Source organism: Balaenoptera borealis (genome assembly GCF_965194805.1).
Source record: "Balaenoptera borealis genome assembly, chromosome: 16".
NCBI classification, from domain to species: domain Eukaryota; kingdom Metazoa; phylum Chordata; class Mammalia; order Artiodactyla; family Balaenopteridae; genus Balaenoptera; species Balaenoptera borealis.
The window spans coordinates 85,148,925-85,160,722 of NC_138872.1; the positions used below are offsets into that span (position 1 = coordinate 85,148,925).

General features: G+C 43.8%; 1 protein-coding gene across 2 annotated transcripts in view; it reads right to left on the reverse strand.

The window, feature by feature from the left end:
• Positions 1–6,641, reverse strand: part of WIPI2 (WD repeat domain, phosphoinositide interacting 2) — a 30,168-nt gene extending 23,527 nt beyond the window's left edge. Inside the window, exons 1-3 of one of the 2 annotated variants that reach the window (XM_082360342.1) lie at positions 6,378–6,641; positions 4,072–4,125; positions 129–211 (exon numbers count right to left, since the gene is read on the reverse strand). In XM_082360342.1, the coding sequence (XP_082216468.1) occupies positions 129–211; positions 4,072–4,125; positions 6,378–6,451 (211 nt within the window). In that variant the 5' untranslated portion in view covers positions 6,452–6,641. The remainder of the gene's footprint in view (positions 1–128; positions 212–4,071; positions 4,126–6,377) is intronic. The other variant, XM_082360343.1, reaches the window with a different exon arrangement.
• Between the last annotated feature and the right edge of the window lie 5,157 nt (positions 6,642–11,798).

The window sequence follows — 11,798 nt, forward strand, 5'->3', positions numbered from 1 at the left end:
AGGTGAAAGAAGATTATTAGTCAAGGGGTATTTGGATTTTAACCATAATGTGTGAATTTAAGAATGCAACCTAATTCAAGTATAACTTGTCTATTTTAAGAAGGGGGAAAAATAAAGCAAACACTTACTGCATTCATAGATCTGTTCCAGTTTATCCACAGAAGAAAGGGAGAAAAATTTATAACCGGATTTACTACCAACAGCTAGAGACCTGCAAAAAAGCCAAATTCAGAAATAAGAGCTGATACGTGTAGGCAGTGATAACGCACAAACTAGCTCCATGTTACCAAACAGTCACCATCATCTCTACCCATAATTAGCACAAATAAGTTCATGTAGTTTGTACCAGGTGAGTGGTGGCAGAGCAGAAAAGAGAGTGGCGTGGAAGATGCCACACCTCACAGCCAGGAAAAGGTGAATGTCAATAAAATAAAGATAGACAATGTTCTTATTGAAAAAACTTTAAAGTTTGACATACAAATAAAAGTAATCAGCCCTAAATTAATGATCCCCTCAAAACACAGTGCGGTTTCTCAGGTGATCTGATATACATGCCTGGTGTACGGGAGAGTCCAAAAGTTAGGATAACATTGTAAATATTAAACAAAGATATTTACACCTTTGGTGGATGATGGCGTCTTTCTGCACTGCAGTAAGGCCGTAACAAATGCAGCTCAGTCACTTACGTTATGCTATGGCTCAGCAGTAGGATGGAAATCAAACAGACTAAAGAGCTAACTCATGGCAAGACTACATAACATAGTTGGCCTTGTGTGTAAGATTCCATATTCATCACCCAACACTGCTGCTTTTGCTAAGAGGCTTGGAGGGAACTCTGAGCTCTCCAGATCCCTAGCGCAGGACAGCTGTGACGCTAAATGAAGTGTTTCCTCATAGAAGATTACTACTGTCCAGAACGTAACTGACCGAGGGGGAGGGGAGTAAAAAGAAGCAAGCACGGCTTTCAGAAACAGAGAGGATAGATAATAAAGCAAGAAGTGCTGGGACGTGCAAAGAATCAGATCCTGGGATCATTCTGGTATTTAATGTCTGGGAGAACAAGTGGAAACAGAAGGTAAACCAGAAGCCTAGAAATAATGAAGACTGACATTTCATATGATGAGTACGTGTACGCCAAGATAAAAAATTAGGGCTATTTTAATGACCATTTCATCTATTAGAAGCTTGAGCTTTCCAACCTCTTTCACACTTACGTAGAAGAAATACATTCCAAGAACAGAGCTGCTATAAGCACTACTAAACACTGAAATTGCAATTGGTTCATCCTAGAAGTATAAACAGAAATGGAACTCCTACCAGTTTATATAATTTTTCTCTAAAAAAATGCTTCACTATATTGAATTAATCACATCAGTGAAATAATTAGGCATTGTTACCTGTAAATTTTTGAAAAGCAATAAGGAGCCAACAAAAACACAAGAATATCCAAGAAAGCTAAAAATAAAACAAAATCTCAACAATTCATAACTTCTGGAAAATTGATGTTCAGGAAAATGTTTTCCAGATAACTAAGGGTTGCTATTTTAAGCACCAAAACCTTATATCCCACCATTTCTGATTTAAATAAAAGTCGCCCTCATACAGTTTTCCGTATGGGACGGCAAATCCTCACCATGTGACTGGACTCACGTCGTGAAACAACTTTACTATCATAACCAAGCGGCGCTCTCAGACCCTAACAAGGAGCTGAGGGTGCTGTGTGCCTACGTCAAGCAGCAGTCTGCCGTGCTGGGCTATAAAACACCCTCCACCTTCTGTTTTGCTGGCAGCTGTCACAGCTCCCCAAGCATCCTGCTAGCATTAGCAGCCCCTCCCGCTTTCAAATTTGTTGACTTGGAAACCAAGCTTATTAGTTTTATATATAAAATAAGCTTAGAGAGGGCTTTTTCTACAGGCAAAATTAATGAGTTGAATTAATTAATGAGGACCTGGATTTTGATACACCCAGGATTTTGGCTGTGCTCCAAACGGGCAGAATTTGTTAAAACTGATCAAATATTAGCTCTCTGATATTCTTCCAGATATCCAGAAACTGACTTAGGATATTAAATACCTTTGCTAGAGTTTTAATCGCATGGCTTCCTACTTGCGCACCCCAATCAGTAGGAAATGTAAGCAAAAATACACCAAGTATTTTTTGATATGTACATGTGGTATAGTGTGAGCATATACTTTATCAATAAAGGCAAACATTTTTGAAGGATGATATGAAATACAAATAGGTTTGATATTTACATCTCAAATATCAACGGTCAGGTTCACACACCCCTCTTTGGAGATTCTGCTTTTAATAACATCTCATTACTTGCCTGACCATATGATATATTAATGGGAGAAGTACAGTAACACACAAGCATGAGATTCCCCTAATAAATAATCTCACTCCCCATTAAGTGTTTATATGGTAAGGTTTGTTTTTTTGTTTTTTAAGGTAATGAGATCTTTTATTGACAAAGGGAAAACCCAGCAATAACAGAAAAAAGCATATATTTACTTAATCCCCCACTTCACTACCATATCCCTGCCTTCAACTGCGCGTGGCATCAAAATCCAGAGACCCTGCTGTACCCTCTGGAGACAAGGCCCAAGTCCTGCACCAGGTAGGAACAGTGACTGCTTCTGAAACATACTCTGGGCCAGTCCTCTTGATCTTCGCCACACGCGACTTCGCTCCACTGTAGAGCTCCCGAGACCGCCCATCCTGAGCCTTTGGGGGATTCGTGGTTTCAAGTAGGTTGGTTCTCTGCTTTCCCCACTAGCAATGGAGGATCCACTTTCCTTTACCACTTGCTGGCTTCCAAAATTTTGTTGCCAGTGTCTCCCCGTTCTATGGGTTTAAGCCTTTTTAAGTATCTTTTTGATATTTCATTGACTGACATTTTATTAGGGTTCTGAGAGGGAGCCAAAATAAATGCTTGTGTTTAATCCACCATCTTTAACTGCAAGTCTCTGTCACTGAATTTAAACTTGAGTGCTCAGTATCTAAAAGACAGTGATTTCCATTAAAAAACAAAAAAAAATTTTAAGAAAATTTTATAAATGTTAAAAACATTTTAACAGAAAAAAAATCATTTTCTTACCTCCCTTTTTTTTACCCTCTTACCCACGATCAGCCCATTAATGTTCTCCCTTTTCATTATCTTCATCAAAGAGCCATACTCGAGGATAGGGTGAAGTGGAAACAGTCGCACCCATAAAAAGGAAGCCACCTGAACTGCTGCTGAGACCTGGCCGGCCCTGGGGCCCTACTCAGTAAGCTCATGGCCATCCCAGACCTCCACCTGGACATCCCTAAGGCCTTTCAAACTCAGTAATATCCAAAGCAGAGTTCATCTTTCTCCCTAAACTGAATCCCCCTCTGATCTTTCTCCCATAATGTGCTGTCACTGCGCATCTAGAATCTAGGCTGGAGACTTGGGAGTAACCTTAACTTCTCCCTTAAGTGCATCATGCACGTCCCATGGGTCACACCAAATCCTGATGGCTCACCAGTCTCCTTTCTACTGGCCACTGCCGCTGGACAATACCCTCCCCAGTGACTGCCCTGCTTCCTCAAAACACATCCTCCACACGGCAGGCAGAACAACCTAGAACTTTAAGGTGGAAGAATCCTTACTTCCAAGCCCCTCGATTTACTGATGAGGGAAAAGGAGAGAAGTGACCTTCCAGGACAGTTGCTGTAACCTTAGAAGAAACCCGGTGCAAGAAAGCAATCAGTTCAGACCAATGCCTTACTGTCTCTATGCCCATAACTTTTAGACACTAACAACATCAATGTTACAAACAGAAGACTTCAGAAGTCAAGTCCCTGACCTTATTCTACTTCTTTTAGAAATGTAGTTTCTATACGATGTAGACATTGCCCAATCAATGATTTCCACAAGCTGAGTAGGGTCCCCTGCAAGTACTTAAGTCCCTGATATTTCCGTTGAAGGTCCAAGTGATACTCTGCACTTCCATTAGTTTCTTAACTTCGATATCAAAAAACCAAAAATTCCTCAAGATAAGCCTTCCAAAGTGTTACTTTCAGAAACCAGGATTGGAACTAACCAGCCAGGAAGGAGATGACGGGGACCAGCTTTTCTTGATGCCTTTTTCCCAATTCTAGTTAAAAAAAAAAACAAACAAACAAAAACAAACGGTAAAAACAAAACAAAAAAACCCCAAATAAAACATTCACACTTTTAGAATAAGAATCACAGAAAAAAAATACTACAGTATTTGAAACCATATTTACCAGGAAAAACAGAAAGACAGGACAGATATAGTTTGTTATGAAAGGAACACTGTTGTTCAAGCATTACTGTATAACGTAGAATATATATTCTATTAAGTGAAACGGCTTCCAGATTTTCTCACTGAATACTGTGAATGTGGATCCAATATTCTTTGCCTTGTGAAAAACTGTGTTCCTCTATCAAAGTAAATGCTGGAGATGGACAAGGGAGGGAAAGGAGTGAACTGTCAAGCCTCTCCCCAGAACTTCTGTATTTCTTTCAGGTGTAGATTTAAAACAAATTAGTCACTTTAATCAATAAACTTTTAGTATAATCCTTACTATTCCTTACAATTTATGCTCATACTATATCAAGGTCTCTTTAGCAAGTCAAAATTATGACACACAAATCTTGTCTTGAACTAATAACTTCAGGACTCACGGAGGAGTGGGAAAGCACGATTTCCAAGTACAAAAAGACCTTATTTCAGGCCAGAGTGACATTCTTCTATTATATAGGGAAAGTGGTATTTGAATGCCATTTAAAATAAGAGCAAAAGAGAATGCTTTCTCATATTTGATTTCCTTTCAATATAAATGATGAGCAATGAAAAACTTAAAGAATGGTAGAAAATGTTTCAGAAATTCTCTAATTTATACAAGACATAAAAAGCCATAAAGCTACCATTCTCACTGGTCTCAAAATACTAAGGGCTTAAAAACGGAATCACAGTTGGTTTGCAAATGTCCTCTTGCCTACTTGGATTAGTAAAACATAGTTCATCTCAGTTATAACCTCCTGCAACAGGTGGTCCAAATTGTTTTTGTTGGACTGGCTTTCGGTCATACAGAACGCTAGTATTCAGTAGTTTTCACCTTTAAAGATTGCTACGGTCTGCTTTCTACATTCACTGTCCTCCAGATCCTACTCTGGAGGTAGAAACAACAGCATGGCAGATTGGAAAGGACACTGGAAGACAATTCAGGAGAGCTGCCCCCACTCCACTGTCAACTGAGGCTAAGATCCAGGCTCTGCTCTGAACCTTCCTCAACTTCGGTTTCCTCTCCCTGTAGTTGGAGGAGGTGATCTGCTCCCTTCCAAGTCCCAGCAGAGGCCCACTGTGGGGCTGTCTGCACTACTTCCCCAACTTTGGAAGGTGCTATCGAGCACCCACTGCACGCCACTGACTTGGTGGCTTGCCATTCTACAACTGACTTTTAACTTTTTAAAAGATCTCATGTTCTACTTTGCTGATTCCATTCAGCCAGGAACAACTCAACCTACTACTTGGTACGAAGCCAATGACCCACTCCTCCACCCCTCTTACATCACTTCCTCTTACTCACTTCCCAAGATGGCTTTCCTCCCTTCCAGTCCCACAACTTATCCTTCCTTCTCCAGAAACCTCATCTAGTAACTATCCCCACACGTTCATATAAAGGTTCATATAAACGTTCACTAAACCCATATGGGTTGGGACACACAGCGCTCCAAATCCAAGGGCTGGCATCATGGGCCTCTCCTCCCCTATAAGGATGGCCCATGCCCCCGAAGCACCGAGACCTCTCGGGGGGGTTTCTCTGTCACATCCCCCTTGGCTCAGTTTCTCCCCAGGTCAGAGACCACGTTTACTGCTAAGTTTGTTTCTTGCTCGAGGAGGACATCAAAGTTACCTGTCAAAAAGAACAGCGAGACGGGAAGAAAAGGAAATCAAAGGGACCCTAAGATGACGAGGAGATGAGGAGAAGGGCCTGAAGAGAGAAAAGACTGGAGCAAGAGAGCTGAGGAACGGGAGGGAGGCGGGTTATAGGGGAGAAACCCACCCCCACCGCTCCAGAGGCGGCCGAGACAACAGGTCAGGCCACAAAGTTCTGCCCCAACTTTGTGAGAAGTGAGGTCCGAAAAGACAAAGCCTTCCCGTGGTGGGTAAAATACCTCCCCTACCTCCATCGCTTTCCCGGCTCAGAGATCGCAGCTCCAGGGCAGAGCCTGGAGGGTCCCCAGGGAGGGCGCCCCTCCCTCCCTGCACGCGCCGGGCCCGCCCCGAGGATGCCTCCGCCCTCCCCGGCCCCAGGCCCCCAAGCTCCGGCCCCCGCCCCGCGGCCCCCGGCTCCGACCCCGGCCCACGCCCGTCCTTACGTGACGTCCTGGTTGAAGTTGGCGAAGAGCAGCTGGCTGGCGCCAGCCTCGCCACTCTGACTCGCCAGGTTCATGGTGGGCGCGCGACGGGTGGGCCCGGCCCGGGGCTCGCGCGCGGGAGGGCAGGTCGGGGTGAGCTCAGGGTCGGCGCCGGGCCCCGCTCGCCGCCACTCGCCACTCGGATATCAACCGCCGCCTCATCCCGACCCCGCTCTTGTTTATGCTCCAGAGCCGGGCTGCCAGGCGCGCCTGCGCGGCCCCGCCTCCTCGGCGCACGGCCTCCCATGGCGCAGGCGTACTGCGGAGGTCCGCCCCTTCACCTCCGGCCTGGCCCCGGGTTCCGGTCGAACACGCGCACGCGTGGGGACGCGCGGGGGCGCGATGGGCTGGCCTTGCGGGCGGGTCAGGGGCCGCGCAAGCGCGTTGTAAAGAGTAGGCGTTCCGTGCCCCCCGCCCCCATCTTTTTATTAATATTAAAAGGGCCGGCCGCGTGCCAATCATTGTGCCAGATACGTGCGTTCTTATTTAGTGCTTGTAGCAATGCTTTGTAGGGAATGTTGCATTCCTATTTTATGAATTTGAGAACTGAGGCTCAGAAATATTAACTTATTTGCTAAGTGTTAGATCTGAGACTGGAAACCCCGTTGTTTCTCCAAGGCCCACGCGTTTTGGGTCTCTGGGGAGGATTCTATTTTACACGTATTCATTCATTCAGTAATATTTAGGGAGTGCCTTCCATGTGAGCTAAACAGGCCTCCTCCTTTCCTTCAGCGAAGTTACAGTGGGAAAGGTAAACACAATTACAAAGCCGGGGTTCAATGAAAGCACGTAATGAGGTCGCTTAACCTAGACTTAAGGGACAGGGACTGTGCAGCCCGGAAGGCTTCCTGGACGAGATGAGGCCTGAAGTTTGAGTAGCAGGTAACCGACCTCAGGAACGGAAGCGTTCTGTATGTCCAAGGTCCACGGATGACAGTGTGACCTGGCCAAAGAACTCTATGGTGTGTGTCTGAGTTTGGAGTGGGACGGTACACATGACACAAGATTTGGCTTGAGAAACAGGAGGTGTCCGGACTAGGCTGGGTCTTAAGGGACTTCCCTGGTGGTCCAATGACTAAGGCTTCACCTTCCAGTGCAAGGGGGTGCTGGTTCCATCCCTGACGGGGGAGCTAAGGTCCCACATGCCTCCTGACCAAAAAACCAAAAAAAAAAAAAAAAAAAAAAGAAGCAGTATTGTAACAAATTCAATAAAGACTTTAAAAATGGTCAAAAAACCCCCCCAAGAAAACAATCTTAAAAAAAAAGGTACATTAGGCAAGAGACTGATCTTTGTACCAAGAGCAACATGCCACCATTGAAAATACAGAATGGTGTGATCAAGTTTGTTAATTCTAGCCACGGAGTCAAGAATGCATTGAAAGTCACTGAGGAAAGTAGATCAACTATACTTCAATTTAAAACAAAACAAAACAAAAAAACTTTGGACTGAAAAGAAATTTTTTTTAATCCAAAAAAAATAAAAAAGAAAGAAAAGAAAATCATTGAGGAAAGAATGGTCTTTTCCATAGAATATGCAGACCCTCCTACCACATACCGTACTCAAGCACTCATTTAAGATGGATTGTAGACCTAAATATTGAAAGGTAAAACAATAAAGCTGCTAGAAGAAAACACAGGAGAATGCCTTAATGTCTCTGGTGTAAACAAAGTCGTCTAAACAGGTACTTTAAAAAGTACTAAACACAGGGTTTCCTTGGTGGCACAGTGGTTAAGAATCTGCCTGCCAATGCAGGGGACATGTGTTCGAACCCTGGTGCGGGAAGATCACACGTGCCTCGGAGCAACTACGTGCGTGCACCACAACAACTGATCCTGCGCTCGAGAGCCCGCAAGCCACAATTACTGAACCCATGTGCCACAACTACTGAGCCCATGTGCCACAACTACTGAAGCCCGCATACCTAGAGTCCGTGCTCCACAACAAGAGAAGCCACCGCAATGAGAAGTCCTCGCACCACAACGAAGAGTAGCCCCCACTCACCTCAACTAGAGAAAGCCTGCACACAGCAATGAAGACCCAACGCAGCCAAAAATAAATAAAATTAAAAAAAATTTTTTAAAGTACTAACCACAAAATAAAAGATTGGTCTTCATCAAAATTAAGAACATCTGCTCATCAAAAGAGACCATTAAGAGAGGTTGGAATGGGATACATATATTTGCAATACATATTTTTTGATAAAGGACTTATTTCCAGAATATTTGAAGAACTTGTACAAATCAATGAGGAAAATACTGACAACTCATTTTTTTAGTGGGTAAAATACTTGAGCACAGACACTTCACAGAAGAGGATATCAAAATGGTGAATGAGCACCTGCAAAAGTGGTCATCATCAATACTCATCAAGGAAATGCAAATTAAGAGCAAACAAGATACTACCAAGCATCTGCTAAGCTGGATAAAATTAAAACGACTGACAGTACCAAGTGCAGGCAACAATGCGGAGCAACTGGAACACTGATACACTGTAAGTAGAAGTCTAAATTGTTAAAACCACTTTGTAAAAGTGTTTGACAGTATCTACTAGTGTTAAACATGCATATTCCCTATGACTCAGCCATTTCATGTCTACGTATATACTCAAAGAAATGAGTGCATATTACCCCCAAAAGACAGGTGTAAAAATATTCATAGCTGCTTTATTCATAACCCCAAACTGGAAATAACCCAAACATTCATCTACAACAGAATGATTAAGTAAATTGTGGTACATTCATATAAAAGAATACTATGCAGCAATGAAAAAGACATACACCCATGGATAATCTCACAGATGTAATATTGAGTGAAAAAAGCTAGACACAAAAGGATATAGACCATATGAGTCCGTTTATATGAAGTCAAAAACAGGCAGCATAGTGGTTACTTCTGGTGGGGAATTGTTTGGGAGGGGACATGAGGGGGCTGGAGATACTTTAGTGGTTGGCTCTATGGGCATATACATATGTAAATGTATAAATATACGTATATGTGAATGCCTGTCAAGATATAGGGCAGGAGCAATGTCTTTAAGTGGTTCTGTATTAGTTGGCACAGTTTCCTTTGGACCATTATTATTGAACAAAGGCACATAAAGGGGTCCCCAAGTGAATCCCCTGGGCTCTGGACACAGTCCTTGACTTCATTTTGAAATGCCACCCAGTTTCCCCTTGTCTGTCAGAATCTATCTGTCCATTCAGGATAGTAACTCCTTCTCTCTCTACTGGTTCAGCAAGTGAAGATCCCTGAATGGCCAGGGGTTTGACTGTTTCCAATTTACCAGAACTGTGACTCTATTCCCTGGAGTAATAGGTGACTGGATCTCAAAATCTAGTGAACATAGGGTTGTGTGGATGGAAACGAAAATTTCTTAAGTGAATAATTAGATGTAATATGCAAGAAAACACTACCCCTTCCACTCCTAGTTTGCAGCCGTGTACTGCATATTGTAGAATGACACCCTGACCTCACAGGGTGTGGTCTCTTAGCTGGTACCACAACTGAACATGCAGTAAGCCATTCCGTCTTCTACTGAGTAACAGGGCTCATGATAAGGGTGGTGAATTCCAAGGGCAAGAGCTCACTGTCAAGCTTCCTTCACCTGTATGTAAATTACTTGGTCAGAAGACATGTGGTATGGACACCTGAATATCCTTGAAAACAGTAACCTCCACCCTTCTACACATTCCTTGTCTCTTTCCTTGCATTATATTTCTCTATAGCACGTATCACATCCAATGTGTCATATAATGCCCCCTCCCAATTAGAACATAAGCTCCATGAAGGCAGAATTTTTGTCAGTGTTGTTCACTCTGTGTTCCCAGAGAACTAAATTCTAGGCCCCCATTCCTTTTTTAAAAAAATTTTTATTGGAGTGTAGTTGATTTACAATGTTGTGTTAGTTTCTGCTGTACAGCAAAGTGAATCAGTTATACATATACATATACCCACACTTTTTTTTTTTTTAACAATTAGGTGTTAGATTTTATTTTATTTGTTTATTTTGGTTGCGCTGCACAGCATGCAGGATCTTAGTTCCCCGACCAGGGATCGAACCTGTGCTCCACGCAGTGGAAGCTCGGAGTCTTAACCACCGGACCACCAGGGAACTCCCCTATCCGCTCTTTTTTCGATTCTTTTAGCATATAAGTCATTATAGAGTACTGAGTAGGGTTCCCTGTGCTATACAGTAGGTCCTTATCAGTTATCTATTGTATATATAGTAGTGTGTGTACGTCAATCCCAATCTCCCGATTTATCCCTCCCCTCCCCCCACCCCAGGCCTCCATTCCTGATGACTGGGAGGGGCCGGAGCTGAGGGCAGCTGCCCACTCACTCAGTTTTTGTTTCACTGCTCTATTATCTGCTTGGTATTGGGATACGCTGACAAATGTTGCTGGAGAGCAGGCTGGATTTGTGCCAGAGAGCTTGACCCGTGTGTGACTCAGTCATACACCCTCGTGTTCCAGCTCAACTTGGGACAGCATGGGCTGCCATTCCTGATGGCATGTAGGGCAGGAAGGATGCTAAGGGGTTTCTATCGTCACTTCAGCATTCCTCTAGGTGACTGGCCTGATGCCAACCCCAGGGAGAGGAGCTTCCCTTCCTCTTATCAACCATAGAACAGAACCGTCATCTGCAAGTGCTTAGAACATTCCTCAAGTATTCTTCTTACGTGCAACATTGAGAGATCAGCAATCCTCCCACAAGCAAGTTCCTAAACAAACTCGTAGGATGAACAGCTGGCATGGAGGAGGGAACAAAGGGCTGGAGAGAAAGGATGGTGGAGTGCACCTTGCATGAGGTGAGGCAGTGGGAGAGAGGTCAGGATGTATGGAACACTGAAATCAGACAATGGCTCAGATTCTTACCAGGTATATGCCCTTAGGTAAGTCACCTAACCTCTGTGAGCATCAGTTTCCTCAATAATCACAAGGGCTAAAATAACTCACCTCCTGAGAATGCTATGAAGAAAGAGTGAATGGATGGGAGAAGCACTTCCAGAATAGTGGAGCGAGAATCTCTGAAAACCATTCCTCCATAAAAGCAAAGAGAACACTGACAAAAATTGTCAAAAATCAACTTTTTCAGAACTCTGGATATTAACTAAAGGCTTGCAACAAGCTAAGAAGCATTTATTCAAGTAACACAACTGAATGTCAGTAAAAAACAGTAAGCTGGGACTTCCCTGGTGGCGCAGTGGTTAAGAATCTGCCTGCCAATGCAGGGGACATGGGTTCGAGCCCTTGTCCGGGAAGATCCCACATGCCGTGGAGCAGCTAAGCCCGTGTGCCAAAATTACCTGAGCCTACGCTCTAGGGTCCGCATGCCACAACTACTGAGCCTGTGAGCCACAACTACGGAAGCCCACGCACCTAG